The sequence below is a fragment of the Schistocerca gregaria genome, chromosome X (assembly GCF_023897955.1).
Source record: "Schistocerca gregaria isolate iqSchGreg1 chromosome X, iqSchGreg1.2, whole genome shotgun sequence".
NCBI classification, from domain to species: Eukaryota; Metazoa; Arthropoda; class Insecta; order Orthoptera; family Acrididae; genus Schistocerca; species Schistocerca gregaria.
In genome coordinates this window covers 56173092-56197080 of record NC_064931.1, presented here as the reverse complement: position 1 = coordinate 56197080, position 23989 = coordinate 56173092, and the positions used below count along the sequence as shown (strand labels likewise).

General features: G+C 41.5%; 1 protein-coding gene across 2 annotated transcripts in view; it reads left to right on the top strand.

Annotated features, from left to right (window-relative positions):
* Nucleotides 1–23989, top strand: part of LOC126299280 (cytokine receptor-like) — a 431253-nt gene that overhangs the window by 212615 nt on the left and 194649 nt on the right. For both annotated transcript variants that reach the window (XM_049991064.1, XM_049991063.1), the window contains one exon: nt 5232–5389. In XM_049991064.1, the coding sequence (XP_049847021.1) occupies nt 5232–5389 (158 nt within the window). The remainder of the gene's footprint in view (nt 1–5231; nt 5390–23989) is intronic.

Below are 23989 nucleotides of genomic sequence, written 5' to 3'. Positions count from 1 at the left end.
TGCAGGTGAACAACGAGCTCGAACTCTTATCGTAACTGGCGAGATGCCGCGAGTAATGAGGCTAATGAGCAGCGGCAGTACATCAGTGCGTGTCGCATAAGCTGACAATTTGGGTCTGACGGCAGGTGTGCTAGGAGAATCCGTGCAGTGGGGACGACCACTGTATCTGGATGGTATAGTGGTCAGAGCATCTGCCTAGTAAGCAGGAGATCCTCGTTCGAATCCCAGTTCATCATAAATTTTCACCGTACCCAAAACGAGTGCTCACTGGCAGCTAATGTCTTTAATTCCTTTGTGTTCAGACAACGTGTGGCCGTACATTATGTTGTCGAAAGATAATGTCACGCACACCTCTAAGGTAGCGCACAACTACTGGGCTTATTGTGTTGCTAATGTAACAACTGCTGTCCAAATTACCAGATATGCGAACCATAGGTCGTCGTGTTTTGTGTACCCCATACCATAAGGTAAGGTGATGAGCCCATTTGAGATTGGCGAATGCACTCTGGCAATGCTGGCCTCTTTGGAACCTCCACACGCAAAGACATCCACCGTGAATGCTGCACACAGAACCACGAAACGTCTGAAAAGATGACACGGTGTGACTCTTCTGTCCAGTTTAGTCGTTGTGTGCACCACTGGAGTGCCTTCCTCTGCTGCCGCCTTTCCAGATTTCGTCACACTACCTGTGTAGTATTGTCTTGCCGCAGACAAGCCCATTTCCTGCGTGAAGACAGGTGACGTGGCTGTACTTCTCACAGAGCAACATGTTTGTCCTCTTGGGCGCTAATCGTGTGGGGCCGTTGAGATCCTGTATACTTTGAGTAGGTCAGTTCTGAACGCGTCAAAGTCTTGGGATCCCAACCGATATAGACACAAATATTGCCGAACAGAAAAGCGATGTCTCGATGGCCCACGTGCTGGTATATGTTTCTCCTTTTTACACTAGACATAAAGAGATCTTCAATGAAGAACCAACATCTAATGCGATTTCTGAATTAGAAACTCCCTGCATAATCTCTGCTTACATACCGGGTGTCTCTCCTAACAATAGTCAGGTGCATTTTCTCTGGTGTTTGGACCGATATTTGCACTATAGTTTTTGAATTGTGCAGCTAGAGACAGGCCGAACAATTACTGCTCGTCATGTCTTTCATGCAACGCCCAGTGTCAATACAAATCATCGGTCTGTTTCCGAGTAAAGAGAAAAAAAAAGATTTTTAAATCGGAATTTTATGTGGCTATTCGATAGACCGCTCCTAAATTAGTCTAGTGTGATATTCAGGTTTTATCTATATATACTTGCACGCACAGTAAAATACGAAGAATAGACAGCAATCCAACAGCGACTCAGTAGCGCTGCATGCTTGGTGGTAGCAGGTCAGGGCAGTGCTATCGCTGCTGCTGAAGTGGTAATTCTTCGAGTTTTACTGTCCCTGTTAATACATATCGATAAAAAGACTCTAGCACTAGACCAATATGGGATCGCTCTGTCGAATGGGTACTCAGTCTGTCCCCACGCTCTTGTTGCCCAAAGTTGCTTTACTAATGTTTCGAGTAAGTTAGTAACTTGGGCGGCCGATCACATTTTCACAGCACTTGCCACGCTGAGATAGTTACACACTGCAGAGAGTGACAGGACAGTCGAATTAAAATGACGAGTTCTGTAAATAATAACAATACTCATTTTTTGCTCTCCTTTGTTATGTATGGATGACTCGATGTGCGTTTCCTTTCTGTGGTTTATCTTTCTATAATAGTCCAGAGGATGATCGGATTGATGTTTCAATAATAATATGAATTGTGGTGGACTTCTGCAGAACTACATATATATTTTTAGTCATTTCACTTCACAATACAAATCAATAAAACACACGTAACACGTTCTCCATCCTCGCACTTCAAATTCGTACAACCAACTGCAAAAAAAGAACAAAGATTTACCTGTAAAAGCATGAAGCAAAGAAATTACTATCGTATATCGATCTATTTGTGCAAAACAATCTTTGAAACATACGTTTCATAAATAAAATACAATTAACTGTCTACCATTTTTGAGAATTGCATAATCACCGTCATAATGATATTAAGTATTTATAAACATTGACATATAAACATTTTCGCGTAGCTATGTAGTAGTAGATTTTTGGTCTTTATGTCCTTCGGTGATATATCGTTTATCGTTCACTTCATATGATCGAAGATCGATTAGTATATTCATCTCACCATAATCAGTTTTATTACAGCACGTAAAATTCCGCTTTAAAAATAATGTTTGTAGCACAAAAAAAACAGTTGCTTTCCTTCAACACTGGTCATGACATTAAAGACGCGACCAGCATCATTTGTTTGGGCTGAGTACATCTATACAATTCAAAAACAAAATTATAAGTATCTGTTGAAACACAAGAGAAAATGCGCTTGACGACTCTTAGAAGAGATACCCTGTTTATAGACGAAGTTACTCCTATCCATTTTGAGTGGCTGCACTGAACTGCTAATGGTCTGCATATTTCAGCACAAAGTACATTTCATACCAGTTTTACGTTTGTTGCATTCTGTCTCCATGGTGTTGCAATTTTAATTGACCACACTGAATTTTACTGTTACATAACCGGTGCTTGAACTCGAATTTTTACCTTCTCATGCAATATCCTATCGTTTGAACAACCTACACCTTCTCACAGCCAGACTAATAGCTACCAATTGCAGTGCAGTGTATAATGAAACCGTATAGATTTTCCAAAGTTCGACGCATGTCTACAATCATTTTAAAGCTGAAAAAAATATTGGACTGATTTTAATTTTGTTTTAGATAGCACGAATTTTAAATAAACTGGAAGGACTCTTCCTTGTTAGAATATGATGGAACGCTTAACAAATTTCACCATAAAAATGTGGTTGTGTTGTGCTGTGGTAATTTGTTTCTTTTTATTTCACTCTAATTCTTTACCAATAGTACATGGTTGTAGACTATGTTATTTCATACACATAACTTCTTAGAGAACAACAATCTCAAATGGCAATACGCTGGATTAAGAATAACGTAAACAAAAATAATATTAACTTTACATGATTTTCGATTCATCTCAGTCAATTGCAGTTTGTGTGTCGGAATCTAAAATACCATGAAAGGATCATGCCTCAGCCTTATCATGTACCTGCTATCAGGTATACTTAATTTGCTTTCAGTTAGTCTAGCAGATTACTTTTCTGCTGTTTGATTTATATAAGTCATAGCTGGGAGAATGACTACATAGGAGACCATCATGTATTGATTTTATTTTTCTGTACTTCACATCAGCAACTTGTGCTATCTCCTCTCCATAATCCCCACCACGGGTAAATTCCATAACTTGTAAATGAGTGGGTAATTGGTGATGCACTGGAGAATCAGGTTAGCTTTGTGTAATCCTTTATTTTTAGAGGCTATATAACTTCCCATTGAACTTTGTTTTCAAGCCTGGCTTATGGCCTGGAGCGATCAGAGACAACGTGCATTCCTCTCTTTGTAAGCCGGTCACGGTGGCCGAGCGGCTCTAGGCGCTACAGTCGGGAACGGCACGACCGCTACGGTCGCAGGTTCGAATCCTGCCTCGGGCATGGGTGTGTGTGATGTCCTTAGGTTAGTTAGGTTTAAGTAGTTCTAAGTTATAGGGGACTGATGACCTCAGAAGTTAAGTCCCATAGTGCTCAGAGCCATTTGAACCATTTGAACCTCTCTTTGTAAAAGTACGACTTGCGATTGGTCAAGTAAAAATCAACACGGGAGGCTGTGAAAATTTCCACTGCATTCTCGGTTCGAACTTTTTCCAGCAAACATCATTATAAACAAGCGAACGACCTTTCTGACGGTTTGGTAGCTCCCACCCGATTGGGTAGGAGGCTTGTGCCACCTGAGAGTTTTGCGGATTGGCTGGTTGGTGGTTCCAGTCTAACAAGATGCGCTGGTCTCACAGCTGCTAACGTAGATTTCTAAATGATTTGTATGACAGCACTCTGCCTGTGTCTAATACGTGAGAAAGATAGGCTCTTACGAGCTCATCTGGTATAAGTTTGTTTTTCGGTCAGGAACCGTTAATTAATTTTTTTTTGTAGGTGATCGCTGCGTTATTTAAATTAAACCACTAGGAGAATAAATACTCTTTAGTGACATTTGAAGCCATGATTTTTCAAGAATCTATTTCTTTTCTGTTTGCAAAATATGAGTGTGCTCTCACTGATCAAATCCTCATCTTCACAATTAATGAGAGTGCTCATAGCTGAGTAGAACGAAAACATGGATCTAAATCCACATTTGCGTGTGCCGAATTTTACCAATTTTTCTATGTTTTTGGTGGATAGAATTTAAAAGAACAATTACTCACACTAGTACAATACCGTTGTCATCTATGTACATTCTTGAGCATTGTGAATACCTGCAAGCCAGAGCAGATGCTGGTAGTTTGGGATTTGTCAGAATTGTCGGGATTTTATTCAGGATGGTGTACTCAGTTTCTGGCTCCTTGTGAAGCACCTGTAATGATGTTGCTGTTTGGTATACAACTCTCATGCACCTTCCTCCTGTAGCTTCTTCTCAGCTGTGTAAACACTTGGATGTTACGAATGTTACAGCTTCTTACATTCCAAAGTAAATCCACGAGCCGGCCGCGGTGGTCTAGCGGTTCAGGCGCTCATTCCGAACCGCGCGACTGCTACGGTCGCAGGTTCGAATCCTGCCTCGGGCATGGATGTGTGTGATGTCCTTAGTTTAGTTAGGTTTAAGTAGTTCTAAGTTCTAGGGGACTGATGACCACAGATGTTAAGTCCTATAGTGCTCAGAGCCATTTGAACCAAATCCACGAATATAATACACTCCCCTCGCGTCGTGTTGAAAGCATGACATAAATTCCCGTTGCGCACTTGATATAATTTAATGGGATATATTCTTTTAACGGCTTCACACGACAGCGCACCCAATAGAATCAGAATGTCTATTATTAACAGTTGAACAAAGAAAAAGTGGACGTTTTTAAACCCAAAATACTCGAACATAAACAGATTATATCTCTCGTTTTATGAGTGCAATGCCAATGTGAGTCTTGCTTTTTTGACTTCATGTTTACTTTGTTCATTTCAGTATCCCTGCCGTTAGCAACAGACGATTCTGTAATGCTACGCACTTAGCCCTGTTTAAAATGCTTTTCACTGTTGTCCATGAAACATTGATATGAACACAAATTTTGTTTCAGTCGTTCCTTCAAAACCATATAGACTCACGTACCAAAATGTGACAACGAATAGTGTATACCTCGATTGGGATCTGGATCACCGCCTAGAGCATTTCCCACCAGGATTCAGCTACAAATTACAGTACAAAGCACTATGTGATCCCACAGAAGAATGGAAGGTAAGCTGAATGGTATCTCGAACAATATTTTGATATGTTGTTACTGCCGTTATACATTTTTCACCCAATCAGTCCTACCTCAAATAGTTCCAATTTACTGTTTACTTCCCGGTTTCATCTGAGTACAGCCTTTTTCTTCTTCATGTATGGTTCTTCACTTCATTATTTTTTTCTTAATAAACATTATTTTGATTTATTTTCAGTTTGAGGTATTAAAAATCCACGGTTTCAACTTAGATTTCATCTCATGTAGTCTATTTTATTTTTACTGTTTTACTGTCAATCACACACCCTATTAGCTATGTGGTGATCTTCCGTAGATTTCAAAAACTTTGTTGTTCTTCCAAATGAATGCGAAATACAGTGTGCATAGAAAAGGTTTCAGCACATTCGCGATGTTTCGAAACTCTGTGAAAGGTCACTAGAAAAAAAGAGTGATTATCTTTTGAGTGGCACAAAACGTGAAAAAGATTTTTTAAAGCGCACTGACGGACTTGTAAATTTCTGACCATAAAAACTGGAGCACCGTAAAGGTGTATGCAACAAACATAAAATTGACATGAAGTGTACAACATTCTTGGAGATGTATGTAGGTAGACCGCACAAAATAGTAGGAGTAACGCCATCTACATTCTGAATATAAGAGGAGACTGAGCGCCAGGAAAATCATTCAGAAATAGCATTTGAATGTTGGTTGTTTGTGAGAAGGTTGCTATCCCGCACGTCAGAAGGAGAAACGCCTGCCAGCACGTGATGGAATTCGACTTAATGAACATGGATTTATCGTTCTGAAGTACTGCTGCTCGGACTGCTGGGGTCTCCACGACTGCCATGCGAATATGGAATCAATGGGTTCAGGAGGACCGTACTGAAGGCCATGAAGGACCTTAAAGGCCCTATGCGAGATGACAAACATAACGTTCACTCGTCCCTGCAAGATCCCACAGCCACGGCCTGTACCTTAAGTCAGGAAATGGGTTTGTTTGAAGCAAGACACGTACACTGTAAGACAAAAAAATGATAGGCCAAGAAGGAATTATCCCAATGGACAGAAATCGGTAGAATTGATGTACATGTACAGACAAACATTTCGGAAAAACGGGGTGATTTATTGAAGAGCAAGAACTTCACAAATTGAGCGAGTCAGTAACGCGTTGATCTACCTCTGGCCCTTGTGCAAGCAGTTATTCGTCTTATTGATAGAATTGTTGGATGTCCTCCTGAGGCATATCGTGCAAAATTCTGTCCATTTGGCGCGTACATCATCGAAATCCCGAAATGGTGGGGAGGCCCTGTCCATAATGCTCCAAACGTTATCGATTAGGGAGATATCCGGTGACCCTGCTCGCCAAGGTAGGGATTGGAAGCACAAAGACAACCAGTATAAACTCTCGCCGTGTGCGGGCAGACATTACCTTGCTGCCCAGACCATCATTCCAGGTATCCCAGCGCTGCCCAGACACGTCTTCGGCCTGGAATCTCATTGAATGGAGTAGAATTGTCCTCAATATTGAGTCCCGCTTCGAACTGAGCCCCAAGACCAGCAAAGACGTGCCTGGAGATGCCCCAGATAGCGCTTGTTTACCAACCTGATTGTCGGCCACCGTACGGCCTGACAACCGGGAGGGGCTGTCTGTGGCGCTGTTTCTTTTCATAGCACGACCTCTTTCGTTGTCATCCACGACACCCTTACAGTACAGCGGTACGTCGACGATATTCTACATCTCGGTTTGTTGCCCTTCATGGCAAGTCACCCAGGGCTTACAATTCACCAAGACAATACCCGCCTGCACACTGCGAGAGTTTCAACTGCTTGTCTCGTCTTGGTGGTGTCATTGCAATGCGAGATAGGTCTACAGTGGGCACAAAGCACGAATTCAATGGTTAGCAGGATCTCTGTTTTTCGTACAAGAGAAAGATGATGTTGATATACATTGCCGGAAAAAAATCGCAACACCAAAAAATAATTGATGTTGCGTAATGAAATTTCGGAAATACATTAGTCTAGGTAACATATGTAAATCATTAACATTGCGAGACCACAGGTTAATATAAGTGCGAAATAAACTATTTTAAATATGAAATGCTGGTACATTAATTACCGGTGTAACTGCCAGAATGTTGAATGCAAATATGTAAACGTGCATGCACAGTGTTGAATAGATGCCGTATGTCAGGATGTCGGATGGAGTTCCACGTCTGTTGCACTTGGTCGGTCAATACAGGGACAGTTAATGATGTTTGTGGACTTCGTTGGAGTTTAGATTGATGATGTCCCATATTGCTCGATTGGAGTCAGATGTGGTGATCGATTAGGCCAAGGCAACATAACGACACTGGTTCAAAAGGCCCTGAGCACTATGAGACTCATTATCTGAGATCATCAATCCCCTACAACTTAGAACTTCTTAAACCTAGCTAACCTAAGGGCATCACACATATCCATGCCCGAGGCAGGATTCGAACCTGCGACCGAATCGATCGCGCGGTTCCAGACTGAAACGCCTAGGACCCATCGGCCACCACGGCCGGCCATATCGACACTCTGTACAGCACGTTGGGTTACAACAGCGGTATGTGGGCGAGCGTTAGCGTGCTGAAAAACACCACGTTGAGTGCTGTTCGTGAATGGTAACACAACAGGTCGAATCAGAACACTGACGTAACTGATTGGCACTTAAGATGCGTGGGATAGCCAGGAGAGTGCTCTTATATCATAGGAAATTCCACGCCAGTTGTAGGTCCAGTGTGCCTAGCACGCAGACAGGTTCGTTGGAGGCCCTCAACTGGCCTCCTCCTAACCAACTCACGGGCTTCAATGGCGCCGAGGAAGAACCAGCTTCATCGGAAAACATGACAAACCTGCACTCTGTCCTGCAATGAGCTCTCGCTTGACACCACTCAAATCGCAAATGGCAGTGGTTTGGGGTCAATGGAATGTACGCTATAGGGCGTCTTGCTCGGGGCTGTTCTTGAAGTAAACGAGTTGTAACAATTCGTTGTGTCACTGTGGTGGCAGCTTCTGCTCAAATTGCTGCTACAGATGTAGTGCGATGCGCCAGAGCCATACGACGAATAGGACGGTCTTCCCTCTCAGTAGTGCCTCGTGGCCGTCAGGAGCCCGGTCTTGTTGCGATCGTACATTCTCTGCTGCCAGCAGTCATGTACAGTTGCTACATTCCTGCCAAGTCTTTCTGCAATTCGCAAAAGGACCATCCAGCTATCGTAGCCCTATTACATGATCTCGTTCAAACTCGGTGTGGTGTTGATAATGACGTATTTTTCGCCTTAAGGACATCCTTGTCTAACATCAACTCACGACGTCCGGTCTCACAGGTAATTGACGCTTACGACCGTTACAGAGTGTACTTAAAGCAAACTTGTTTTGCATCCTCACTGTAGCGCAACTAGGCGCCGCTCTTATGCAACTGGAGCAAACAGACATCGTCTTTCAGATGTAGAAACACGTCTGGCAACTTTCGTTTATGTCACTCAATTCCTTCTTGGTGCTGCAATTTTTTCCGTCAATGTGGTATTGGTTGACTGCAAAAGTGTCCACGGAAAGGTCTCAGTAATAATCACACATTACTACGAACATAAAGATGATTGAAATCAGAGATGAATAGAAACAAAATTTTAAATTGACGTCGGAATGCATATCATAAAAAATGGATGAATTTTGTGCTCTAGAAGTAGTTATAGGTTTAAATAAAATCCAGTGAGTTTGATGCAGATTTCGAGTGCGAAATGTTAGGTTGGTGCATAAGTTCCTACATTTCTCCCGTAAATTTAATAAAAACTACAGATAAACATAACAGAGACTTTAATCGTCAATAATATATTTTACTTCACCATTTACAACCATCTGGCTATGCTGGGGTAACTTTTAGCGCATTTTCATTCGGAAAAAGTTCCTTGAAGGAAAGGTGAAAAACCTAGGCCGCAAGATCAGGTGGATAAGGTGGGTGCGCAATGACTTCCCAAGCCAACTACTGCATAGTGTTTTTTGTCAGTCAGCAGAATGCGGGCGGGCGTTATCGTGGAGTAACATCACTTCACGCACACTTCCTTCCGTTGTTCTTGGGTTGCAAGACGTCTCAGTTGTTGACGATAAATGTCAGCAGTGATAGTGGCACCTCGTGGAAGCTATTCGTAGTACACCACACCGCCGCTGTTCCACCAGTTGCATGACATTATCTTTTGTGGTTGTGCGCAGTTTGTACGGGGAGTTGCTGCTTCGTTTGCCCAATAACTTTATCCCCATACTAGGCGCAAATTATTCTGGCTGCCTCTGCTGTGGTGACCACTCTGCTGAACTCAAACAGAAGAATATGTCGGAAATGTTCCGATTTCTCCACTGGCACTCCATTTTCTAGTATTCACTGTTCCACTCGCTATCTCCAAATGACAAAATGACAATATGTAAACTGAAATAGCAACAGTGAACTACGAAAAAGAAGACGATCGATAAATAAAGCCATATCAACTGGAATACCAACATTCAGAAGAAAACCTCTACGAGCTTATGCGTCAACCAGATAATTTGGGTGATGATAAATGTTTAAGGTGGATCAAAGAAGATAATCGTCGCTTCTGTAGATCTCCTGCCTCAGGAGCCATAATGGAGAAACACCTCAGGGAAAACCTGGAGAAAGTACAGCGTAAATTTCCTGATCGTGTTTTAGTACTGGGGAAAGATTTCAACTTACCAGCTATAGACTGGCAGACGCAACTGATTAGAGCGGATGGAAGGGGTAGAGATTCATGTGAAATTGTGTTATGTGACTTACCCGAAAATTACCTTCAAAAGTCAGGGAACCGACTGATGAGGGTAATGTCTTAGATCTCCTGGTTACGAACAGGCTAGAACTTTTCGAATCAGTTAACGTAAAGCGGGTAATCAGTGATCATTTGACCGTTCTGGCATCACTACGGTTGTCAGTATGAATGTTAAGAAAGGTAGGAACATATATCTGCTGCTTAGTGTGAAAACAAACAGATCTTACGTTACCTAAGTAGTAAACACCAAACATTCATCTCTGACAATGACAATTTTGAGACTAAAATGACAAAAATCAGTAGTACCGCATAATATCTCTTACAGAGAAACGGGCCGAAAGACCTTTTGAGGAATCCGAAGTTCAACATCCGTGTTATAAAGTTGCAACGAAAGCAAAGGAAACTTCGACGTTGATTTAAACGCTGTGGAAGGTTTGTTGACAAACCAAAACTTAACGAGGCCAAAAGAGGCATAAGCAGAGCCACGTCCGAAGCGTTGGGCGAATTTGAAAATACAGTTGTATCTACCGATCTGACTATAAATCGGTAGACATTTTGGTCTTGTTTGAGGTCATAAAGTTTGTTTCTTCATTTGTAACAGACACGGTGAATGACAGAGAGCAAGTCGAAAAACTAAACTTCGTCTTCCGCAGTTGTTCTTTTCGACTGTGACAGGAATACGAAAATGACAGGTATCGAGAGGAGGTGGCTACGGAATTTAAAGTCAACTAAAATCCCTCAACAGCAGAATGGCGATTGGACCACGAGGATACATCTGCCATTTTACATAGAGTATGCAAAATAATTTGCGTCAATGGATGAAAAACGAGTGGCAAGTCACTGGAAAAACGTGCAGGTCATTCCCATTTTGTATCTCTATCGTTACTCTGTTGCAGAACTTTAGAACACATGTTATGCTTGCGTATTCTGAAGATCGAAGATCCCCGCCATAGGTGCCGGAATGGATTTTGAAAACAACAAACTTGTGAAACCCAGCTCGCTCTCTTGGGCACAAGATCCGGAAGGCGCTGATACCGTTGACCAGGTTGATCCCGTGATCCGAAACGTTTTGACTAATGGACGAAATACGAACATACGGAATATCAGCCCAAATATGTGATTGTAATGAAGCACAGATAGAATACAAATACAGGGTGTCGGTTCATAACAGAAATAAATATTCACAAGTAATAATAGTTCTTATCTAAATGGAATTTCATGGAACCATTAATATTGACAATAAGTATTTGTGAACTTATCGATAACAATGGAAGCTACATGAGGCTGTTCGCGGATTATGCCGTTGTATATAGAAACTAGAAAGGTCAGATTTCCAGAAATATGCAGGAAAATGAAGGAAGACTTGGAGAAGATGGATGTTTGGTGCAAGGATTCGCAGTTGAGTTACAAAAGAAACAAATGTAACATATTGTGCGTAACAGTAAGATCTGTCAGTTTTTGATCATGCGATTGACAAACAACGGCTCGGAACAGTCACGTCTATTAAATACGAGGGTCAGTCAAAAAGTAATGCCTCCTATTTTTTTTTCTACGTTTAATTGTCAGGAAATTTAAATGCAATTACATAGGTTGAAAACCACAACATTGAGGATCATTTTGTCATTTTTCAATGTAATCTCCGCCCATCTCTACAGTTTTGGTCCATCTTTGAACAAGGGCATGTATCCCAGCACGGTAAAAATCACAGCTCTGCTTCCTAAGCCATTGACGCACGGATGTTTTGACGGCCTCCTCATCTTCAAAATGAATCCCACGATGAGCTTCTTTTTGTGGCCCGAACAGATGGAAGTCTGATGGTGCCAGGTCAGGGCTGTATGGGGGATGAGGCAAAACTTCCCATCCAATTTTGACAATCTCGTCAGAGGTGTGACGACTGGTGTGTGGTCTTGCATTGTCATGCAAAAGAAGAACATCTGCCATTGATTTTGTTGGGCGAACTCGCTGAAGACGTGCTTTAAGTTTTTTGAGGGTTGTGACGTATTGAACAGAATTTATTGTGCATCCCTGCTCCAAAAAATCAACCAGAATCACACCCTCTGTATCCCAGAAAACTGTTGCCATAACTTTCCCTGCCGATCGCACAGTTTTGAATTTTTTTCTTCCTCGGCGAGCTTGTGTGACGCCACTCCATTGACTGCCTCTTTGATTCGGGTTCAAAAAAATGCACCCATGTTTCGTCCCCGGTCACAATTTTTTTCAGAAACTCATCTCCCTCCAAACGGAAGCGCTGCAAGTGTTGGGAGGCTATTGTTTTCCTTGCCTCTTTATTCTGATCGGTTAACATTCTTGGAACCCACCGTGCACAAACTTTTGAGTACCCCAATTGTTTAATAATCGTGATCACACTGCCTTTACTAAGAGAAATAATGCGACACACTTCATCTGCAGTCACTCGACGGTCGCCACGAATGATGTCATCAACTTGCTGAATGTTGTGTGGAGTCACTGCACTCACCGGCCTGCCGCTCCGCTTTTCGTCAGTCAACGGTGTTTGCCCTTCAGCTTCCTTACAACGACGAACCCATCGTCTAACAGTGCTGACATCCACTGTCACAACACCATACACCTTCTTCAGTCTTTCATGAATGCGTATGGGCGTTTCACCTTCTGCATTCAAGAATTCAATCACACAACGCTGTCTCAAACGAACATCGATGTCGGCCATCTTACAAACTTCTGCTGTGCTGCCACCTGTTGACACAGAAAGTTACTACTGCAGTGGATTGCAGAAGAAGGTTTGAGGAATGGCGCCAAATTTAAATTTTTCACTTAACTTAATTTTTTTAAGCAGAAAAAAAATGGGAGGCATTACTTTTTGACCGACCCTCGTATTAGCGAGTGTGACTGTTGAGCTATTTAAAGTGTAAAGACGAACCTTAGAAATGGCACATGTTATACTGAGATACAGTGGATGAAACCTTATGAAATTGTGATGCTGTTCACATAAGGAGGTTGGTTGGTAGCCCTGCAAAAGGACGAACATACGGAGACAGAGCTCTCGTGAAAGATAAGTAATTCAGGTTGTAATTAATTTTAGTTGAACACTTTTAACTAATTAAGGACGTTCTTTAGTGTACTCTTTAAGCTCACCATTAAAAGTGTTTCTTTTATTTGCGTAGTCTTCTAGTAATCGCGAAAAGTTTGTTTGTTTACTTATTGCTCCTTAGGCCTAATTATTCGAGTGTGCATATTTAGCGTTATACCGCAATTGTAAGTGCATTTGCTGTAGTTTAACTGATTAAATACGTTCATTACTGTGCTCATCAAGCTTGCCATTACAGGTCTTTCTTTTTTTGCGTATTCTTCCAGTCATCGCAAAAAGTTTGTTTTGGTTACATTCGGCTGTTTAGGCCTAATTTTTGATCATGCATATTTAGCGTTATACCACAAATTTAAGTGCATTTGGTAATAGTTTACTTACATATTAGTTTCCAAAACATATTTAATGTCCTTTTGCATCTGTATTTAATATATTATCGTCATCACTTAGTAAATCTCTTAACTAATTTCCAAACTACCATGGATAGTAAGTGTGTGAGCTGCAGTAGAAAAGTTAGTTCAGGGGTTTGGGCACCTATTATGACAGGTGGCTTCATTGGGGAAGTTGTAGAGGCTTGGGATTTGGGGAAGCAAACGAGACTCTTCCATTCTTTTGCAGGATTTGCACAAGCGATAGGATTATAGCTGAACAGGAGAAGAAAATTAGAGCCTTACAGCCTAATTTGGACAGAGCGAAGGAGGAACTGAAGAGGTTAAGGGGGGAGGAAGGTAAACAGCGGTGGGAAGTGGTAGCTGGGAACAAGGGCCACAGAAAGAGGACAGTGTCTGAAAGTTTTCCAATTGGCACAACCAATAGATTTGCCTTGCTGCCACAGTTAAGTAAGGAAGAGGCTCCAGTAGAAGTACATGTAGTTACGATGCAACAGAATCTCACTAGGAAACCAACTGTTTCAAAAAAAGTTGAAAGTAAGAGGAAATTTCTGTTGCTTGGTAGCAGCCATGAAAGAGGTGTGGGCTAGATTTTGCAGGAAAAATTAGGTAACAGGTACCAGGTCACAAACTTTTTGAAGCCCAGGGCATATCTTAGCAAGGTGGTAGATATAGGTTCCTTGTGCAAGGGTATCTCAAAGCAGGATCATATGATGATAGTGAGTGAAGTGGGAAACAGTATTGAGTGTGACCTGGTGAAAATAGCCTCTGTAACGACCCATACCAATGTTGGGCTGGTGCCTGCTTTTGTGCGGCATGGTCAGCCCCAGTTGAACCGCTCTGTTATGAGGGTAAATATGGAGTTGGATCAGTTGCACAGGGCGGCCACTCTGTCAGACATTGGGCTCGTTGCTGTCGAGACTATTGAGTGGAGGGGATTTCACAAGGCATGGCCTATGCCTCAGTAGGAAAGGGAAGGGTAAACTGGCAGGGTTTTTAGCGAAATCCATAAGAGGGGACGCTAGTACTCATGGATGTACCTCTGTTTCAGACTAATATCAGTGTCCAATGAGAAGTTCAGGCAGGCAGGTGCTAAAGAGGTCCAAAACTCACAAGATTCTTACAACAGGAGAGTAAATAATAATGTTACCATATTTAACCAAAATATTGGTGGATTAAAGAAAAAAGAAGATTCTCACAAAAGTAAAGTAAAAAATAATGTTACCATTTTTCGCCAAAATATTCCGGGATGGAAGAAGTAGATGAGCTGGCTCTGAGCACTATGGGACTCAACTTCTGAGGTCATTAGTCCCCCAGAACTTAGAACTAGTTAAACCTAACTAATCTAAGGACATCACCCACATCCATGCCCGAGGCGGTAGGATTCGAACCTGCGACCGTAGCAGTCGCACAGTTCCGGACTGAGCGCCTAGAACCGCTAGACCACCGCGGCCGGCGTAGATGAGCTCCTGGTTTGTTTTGATGACACTGATTCTGATAATGTAACAGAAATACTATGCCTGTCTGAGCATCACATTGTGTCTGATATGGAAAAGGTAAGTATCAGTGGTTATAAACTAGCTGCACATATGAATAGAGAGAATAAGGTGAGAGGAGGAGTTGCCGTATATGTCAAAAGTTATCACTGAGTAAAAAGCTTAGATACAAAAAAGTTTTGTCTAGAGCAATATACAGAAGCATGTGCCTGTCAACTTAAACTGGAGGAGGGCTCTTTTATAATTGTAACAGTATATAGGTCCCCTTCATTAAACTTTCATTTACTCCTGGAAAATTTAGATGCCTTGTTGTGATATCTGTCACATAGGGGAAATCAAATCATTATTTGTGGGGACTTCAATGTTTATTCACTGAAAGAGTGTAATAGGGAGAATGACCTGGAAGTCTTGCTCGGTTCTTTCAATTGACATCTGTCATTAATTTTCCTACTCAGGTAGTAAAGGACAGCAGCACATTGATAGATAACAGTTTTATAGACCAACGTAAGTTTAAAAACATAAATTCTTGTCCTGTTGAGAATGGCCTTTCTGATCATGGTGCTCAGCTAGTTACAAAATATGACATAGCTCCATTCAGTAATTCAAAACTACCCTCCAAAGTTGTGCGTTCAATTAATTACTCAACAATTTGAAATTTCAGAGAAAATCTTCAGCAGTTAGACTGGGATGAGGTGTACAAGGAATTCGATGCTAATTTAAAATATAACTTATTACATGATACAATTGCAAGAGAATTTGAAAACTGTTTCCCCAAGAAAGTAGTTAAATCGAATTATAAGAAACCATGCAAAAAAGCCTTGGCTTACTAAAGGAATAAAATTATCTTGTACCCACAAAAGGGAACTGTATCTAACAACAAGAAAGAGTAATGACCCGGAAGCAGCCAAATATTATAAAAATTACTGTGCTACATTAATAAATGTTATTAAAAAGTCCAGAAGCATGTGCATCATGTCTGAGATTAATACCTCTGATAACAAAATGAAAACAATTTTGAATATAATTACAAGAGAGACAGGGCAACCAAGAGTACAGGATGACGGCATTACCATCAAAGCGTATAGAAGCTTGAGAAACAACAAGTCGGAAGTCGAAAACATTTTGAATAATCATGTTTTAAATAATGTAGAGAAAGCAGGATCTAAATGTTCGTTAGAAGAAGCAAGTCAGTTAATGGAAGAGGCCTTATCCACATCATTTCATACAACTGAAATTCCAGCCACTTCTCCGTCTGAAATTAGGAAGATAATAAACTCTCTCAAGAATAAAAGCTCACATGGAATTTCCAGCAGGATAATAAAAGCTTGTTTCCAAGAGATAAGTGGGATTCTTAGCCACATATGTAATAGCTCTCTGATGCAGGGTATTTTCCCAGATAGACTGAGGTATGCCATTGTTAAACCAGTGCATAAAAAAGGGGATACGCCTGTTGTCAACAACTACCGCCCAATCTCTCTTCTGACTGCCGTATCCAAAATTATTCAAAAAGTAATGTATTGTAGAGTAGCTTCACACCTTTGAAAAAATAAAGTTTTAACAAAATGTGAGTTTGGTTTCCAGAATAGTTTTTCAAGGGAAACTACTATGTATACTTTCACTGATAAAATATTAAATGCTCTGAGCAACCGGAAGTCACCTTTTGGGAACATTTTGTGATCTCTCAAAGACTTTTGATCGTGTAAATCATGGAATACTTCAAGATAAGATCAAGTACTGTAGTATGAATGGGGCAGCGCTCAAATGGTTTAAATCATACCTAACTGGAAGAGTGCAGAAACTCGAAATAAGCAGTTCACATAATATGCAAAAAACTGGTGATTTCTCAAACTGGGGAACAATCAAGAATGGGGTGCAGTAAGGTTCGGTCTTGGGTCCTCTGCTGTTCTTAATATATCTTACTGACTTGCCATTTTATATTCACGAAGATGCAAAGCTGGTACTTTTTGGCGATGATACAAGTATAGCTATCGCACCCAACAGACAAGAATTAACTGGTGAAATTGCAAACGATGTTTTTCAGAAAATCATTAAGTGGTTCTCTGCAAATGGGCTCTCATTAAACTTTGACAAAACACAGTATATACAGTTCCACACAGTAAATGGAATGACACCATTAATAAATATAGAGTTCCATCAGAAATCGGTAGCTAAGGTAGAATATTCAAAATTTCTAGGTGCATGCATTGATGAGGGGTTGAACTGGAAAAAACACACTGAAGATCTGCTGAAACGTTTGAGTTCAGCTACTTATGCTATTAGGGTCATTGCAAATTTTGGCGATATACATCTCAGTAAATTAGCTTAGCACGCCTGTTTTCATTGTCTGCTTTCTTATGGCATGATATTCTGGCGTAACTCATCATTGAGTAAAAGAGTGTTCACTGCACAAAAGTGTGTAATCAGAATAATTGCCGGAGCTGATCCAAGGATGATCTTCACTACTCAAGGTTAAATCTAACTTTGGCACAGAAGGGGGTAAATTATGCTGCCACAAAAGTCTTTGGTCACTTACCTAATAGCATCAAAAGTCTGACAGATAGCCATATAGCGTTCAAAAGGAACATAAAAGAATTTCTTAATGGCAACTCCTTCTACTCATTAGGTGAATTTTTGGATATAGTAAGTATGTCATGTAACATTTTGTGTTAGGTAAGATCTTGTATAGACACTTTTTATTAACCTGAACGTTCCACATCATTACGAAGTGTTGTATTCATGATCTATGGAACAGGTTATAATATAATCTAAACCTGAAAGACAATTTGGTACAACAAAGAGGTGCGTCAAATGATAACATTGGACAACTCCATTGTCCAATGTTATCGTTGGATGCACCTCTTTTTTGAGTGCTCTCTCTGCTGCTGCTTTAGGAGAAAACGTAATAATGGTCGCCATGTTGACAGTCCGTGGTGCTCCAAACTTTCTCACACTGTCTGCATGGATACTTTTCTTGGTGTAAACTGCTCATTTTCTGGCTCAAGCTGTGTGACGTGGCTGTAAGATCTTGCACAGCTGAGAGAGCAACATGCGTGCCCTCGCAGGCGCTGGTCATATGAGGAATTTGAAGGCCTGCATGGCATAGAGTATGGGCTCCATGAGCCCATCGATTCCATATTCGTATGGTAGTCGTTGTGTCCCGATCTACGCGATCAGCAACATCACAGACCGACAAACAGTAGTCAAATAAGTCATGATCTTGTCACTGTCGAGTACCGAGGCTGGCTGGTTGGCGTTTCTCCTTCTTTCACGACGCATAACACGTTATTCTTAAGAACAAACGAGATTCATATGCGACTTCAGAACGAGAAATCTGCTGAGTATCTTCACTGATATACATCATGTAGATGGCATTACTCCAGCCTACAATGTGCGGCTGCGATGAAATATTAATCATTTGCTCATCGAAACCTGTAGTACACTTTATGCCAATTCGACGTCTGTTACATGTGCCTTCATGATGTAATATTACTGGCCAGCACAATAATAAAACACACAGTGATGCACAACGCATCTTTTGTCGTTTCTGCCGCTAGAACCTGATGAGCATCTCCGTGACGCTTTCGCGCTTACTAGACGAACCAATGACGAAACGCGCTGCTTTCCTTTCCATTTTCTCTATTTTTTCTATGAAACCTACCTGGCAAGATTCCTAACTGAGGAGCAATTCTCAACTATTGGTAGAACGAGTGTTTTGTCAGCTATTTCTTGCGTGGACAGACAAAGTAACACAGGACTGCGTAGTGTACGTGCTGTCCTAACCTACCTCTACATAGAGGGCGATCAAAGGGACAGCACTTTCTCCAGATATCTCGCCCCGTGAAAATATCTGCCAAGATACAAGCACGCCATCACTCTGCATCCACTGCGGTTCGTGAAATCTGGCATACAACTGAAGGAGCTTGCAATGACATACCCGTATCTGTCATCTAAGCTCAGTCCAACTCGATTCCCAGCAGTATTAGAGCCATTATTACCGTCAGAGGTGGAATGTGTATGTGTTAAATTTCGTACCCTGTGTACACCCCAGTCACCTACCACTTTATTCATGTGTTCTTCCTGTTGTTGTTGTGATCTTCAGTCCGAAGACTGGTTTGTCGCAGCTCTGCATGCTAGTCAGTCCTGTGTAAGCCGCTTCATCTCTGAATAATTTCTCAGCCTACATCTATTCGAACTTGCTTAGTGTATTCATCCTTCAGTCTCCCTCCACAATTTTTCCCGGTAAAATTTCCTCCAGTACCAAACTGACATTGGCTTGGTGCCTCAGAATGTGTCCTATCTGCCAATCCCTTTTTTTAGTCAAGTTGTGCCATAAATTTCTCTTCTCCCCAACTTGATTCACTATCCTCTCATCGGGTACTCTATCTAACCATCTAATCTTCAGCATTATTCTGTTCCACCACACTTTAAAAGATGAACTGCCTAAAAGACTTATCGCCCACGTTTCAGTTCCGTACAAGGCTACATTCCAGAAAAATACTTTCAGCAGAAAGCTTTCTAACACCTCAATTTATATTCTGTTTTTACAGATCTCTCTTTTCAGAAATGTTTTCCCTCGCTAAAGCCAGTCTATCTTTTATATCTTCTCTACGTCAGCCATCATCATTTATGTTGCACCCCAAATAACAAAACTCATCTACTACGAAGGCGAGTTAAAAAGTAATGCCTCAGAATTTATGTAAAAACTCTTAAAGCTTTTAAAATAACAGATCATTGCTAACATTCTACCTCTTTATTCTTCATCTTTATATATTTGCAGCCCTTTGCAGCTGGAGGGATCCAACTTCTAACATGGTGGTGTCTAGCGTAACTACGTCGGTGTGCGAGAAACAGAGTGCTGTAATCGAGTATCGAATTCGAGGAGTTCGTCTACACATGCAGCACTCTCTCTTCCAACATGACAGACAATGCCAGAACACACAAGAGCGCTGAGACCTCTGCAACAATCCGACGCCTTTGGTTCACAGTCATAGATCGTCCTCCGTACCGTCCCAGCTTGACCCCATTCGATTTTCTTCTGTTTTCAAAATTTAAAGAACACCTCAGAGAACTTAACTTTGAAAGTGATGAAGCGGTGTAAGCAGATTTGAGTTTGTGGATTTGTTAACGAAGTCAAACATTGTTTATTTCGACTCAAGATGCCAAATACAAATTTTCATAGATTTAGTTTTAAAATTTCTTTCGTAAAGAAATATTTCCATAAAAATTGTCATTCCCTATTTTACCCCTTATGAGCTAAATTTCAAGAAAAGCTAATACACGTATCTTGTTATGCCTAACCGAGAAGTCAAATACCAATTTTTATACAAGTAGCCTTAAAAATGCTTTACTAATACTTTAATAATAATTTATTTAAAACACTTTCACCCACTACTTTACCATATTAGTGGATGAATTTCGAAGAATGTTAAGGCACGTATAGTGGCAAACATCGCTAGGCACTGAAAACTGGCTAAAGCCGGAGATAAGCACAGCAGTAATTTTTGCGAAGAACCTAACGGTGTTCCGAAAGGATAGGCTAAACACGGTTAGCGGTGGTGTGTTTGTTCCTGTCAGAAGTAGTTTATCTTGTCGCGAAATTTAAGCAGATACTTCCTGTGAGTTAGTATGGGCAGAGGTCATTGTTGGCAAACGGAATAAAATAATAATTGGATCCTTTTACCGACCTCCCAATTCAGATGATACAGTTGCTGAAATGTTCAAAGAAAACTTGAGTTTGATTTCAAACACGTACCCGACTCATACGATAATAGTTGGTGATGACTTTCATTTTCCCTCGATATGTTGGCGAAAATACATGTTTAATTCCGGAGGTACGCATAAAATATCATCCGAAAGAGTGCTAAACGCATTCTCTGAAAATTACTTCCACCAGTTAGTTCATGAGACCACGCGAATAGTAAACGGTTGTGAAAACGCACTTGACCTGTTAGCAACAAATAATACTGAGTTAATAACGAGCATCAAAACCGATTCAGGGATTCGTGAACACTGGGTTGTCGTAGCGAGATTGAATATTGTAACCCCCAAATCATCGAAAAATGAGCGAAAAATATACCTATTCAAAAAAAGGAGATAAAAATTCACTTGACGCCTTCCTAAGAGACAATCTGCACTCATTCCATATTAATAATGTAAGTGTAGACCAGATGTGGCTTAAATTCAAAGAAATAGTATCGGCAGCAATTGAGAGATTTATACCAAATAAATTAACAAACGACGGAGCTGATCCTCCTTGGTACATAAAACGGGTTAGAACACTGTTGCAGAAACAACGAAACAAACATGCCAAATTTAAACAGACGCAAAATCCCGAAGATTGGCAGCCTTTTACAGAAGCTCGAAATTTAGTGCGGACTTCAATGCGAGATGCCTATAACAGTTTCCACAACGAAACTTTGTCTCGAATCCTGGCAGAAAATCCAAAGAGATTCTGGTCGTATGTGAAGTATGTTAGCGGCAAGAAACAATCAATGCCTTCTTTGCGCGATAGCAATGGAGATACTATCGAGGACAGTGCTGCCAAGATAGAGTTACTAAACACAGCCTTCCGAAATGCCTTCACAAAAGAAGACGAAGTAAATATTCTGTAATTCGAATCGAGTGACGTAGAAGTAAATATCGTCGGAGTAGTGAAGCAACTGAAATCACTTAATAAAAGCAAGTCTTCTGGTCCAGACTGTATACCAATTAGGTTCCTTTCGGAGGCTGATGCATTAGCTTCATACTTAACAATCATATACAACCGTTCGCTCGACGAAAGATCCGTACCCAAAGCCTTGAAAGTTGCACAGGTCACACCAATATTCAAGAAAGGTAGTAGGATTAATCCACTAAAATACAGGCCCATATCGTTGGCGTCGATATGCAGCAGGATTTTAGAACATATATTGTGTTCGAACATTATGAATTACCTCGAAGAAAACGGCCTATTGACACACAGTCAACATGAGTTTAGGAAACATCGTTCCTGTGAAACACAACTAGCTCTTTATTCACATGAAGTGTGGAGTGCTATTGACAAGGGATTTCAGATCGATTCAGTATTTCTGGATTTCCGGAAAGCATTTGGCACTGTACCACACAAGCGGCTCGTAGTGAAATTGCGTGCTTATCGTTCAAATGGCTCTGCGCCCCATGGGGCTGGACTTCTGAGGTCATCAGTCGCCTAGAACTTAGACCTACGTAAACCTAACTAACCTAAAGACATCACACCCATCCATGCCCTAGGCAGGATTCGAACCTGCGACCGGCTTGCTTTTGTCATACCGTCTCAGTTATGTGATTGGAGTTGTGATGTCCTGTCAGAGAGGTCTCAATTCGTAGTAACTGGCGGAAAGTCATCGCGTAAAACAGAAGTGATTTCTGGCGTTCCCCAAGGTAGTGTTGTAGGCCCTTTTCTGTTCCTTATCTATATTAACGATTTTTGAGACAATCTGAGCAGCCGTCTTCGTTTGTTTGCAGAGGACGCTGTCGTTTATCGACTTATAAAGTCATCAGAAGATAAAAACAAACTGCAAAACGATTTGGAAAAGATATCTGAAGGGTGCTAAAAGTGGCAGTTGACCCCAAATAAGAAAAGTGTGAGGTCATCCGCATGAGTGCTAAAAGGAACTAACGTCGGTTACACGGTAAATCAGTCTAATCTAAAAGCTCTAAATTCAACTAAATACCTAGGTATTACAACTACGAACAACTTCAATTGGAAGGAACACATACACTACTGGCCATTAAAATTGCTACACCACGAAGATGACGTGCTACAGATGAGAAATTTAACCGACAGGATATACAATTAATTAGCTTTTCGGAGCATTCTCACAAGGTTGGTGCCGGTGTCGACACCTACAACGTGATGACATGAGGAAAGTTTCCAACAGATTTCTCATACACAAACTGCAGTTGACCGGCGTTGCCTGGTGAAACGTAGTTGCGATACCTCGTGTAAGGGGGAGAAATGCGTACCATCACGTTTCCGACGGATTGTAGCCTACCGCGATTGCTGCTCGCGTTGCTCGAGATCCGATGACTGTTAGCAGAATATGGAATCGGTGGGTTCAGGAGGGCATTACGGAACGCCGTGCTGGATCCCAACGGCCTTGTATCACTAGCAGTCGAGATGACAGGCATCTTATCCGCATGGCTATAACGGATCGTGCACCCACGTCACGATCGCTGAGTCAACAGATGGGGACGTTTGCAAGACAACAATCATCTGCACGAACAGTTCGACGACGTTTGCAGCAGCATGGAGTATCAGCTCAGAGACCATGGCTGCGGTTACCCTTGACGCTACATCACAGACAGGAGCGCCTGAGATGGTGTACTCAACGACGAACCTGGGTGCACGAATGGCAAAACGTCATTTTTTCGGATGAATCCAGGTTCTGTTTACAGCATCATGATGGTCGCATCCGTGTTTGGCGACATCGCGGTGAACGCACATTGGAAGCGTGTATTCGTCATCGCAATACTGGCGTATCACCCGGCGTAATGGTATGGGGTGCCATTGGATACACGTCTCGGTCACCTCTTTTTCGCATTGACGGCTCTTTGAACAGTGGACGTTACATTTCAGATGTGTTACGACCCGTGGCTTTACCCTTCATTCTATCCCTGCGAAACCCTACACTTCAGCAGGATAATGCACGACCGCATGTTGCAGGTCCTTTACGGGACTTTCTGGATACAGAAAATGTTCGACTGCTACCCTGTCCAGCACATTGTCCTGATCTCTTACCAATTGAAAACGTCTGGTCGATGGTGGTCGAGCAACTGCCTCGTCATAATACTCCAGTCACTAATCTTCATGAACTGTGGTATCGTGTTGAAGCTGCATGGGCAGCTGTACCTGTAC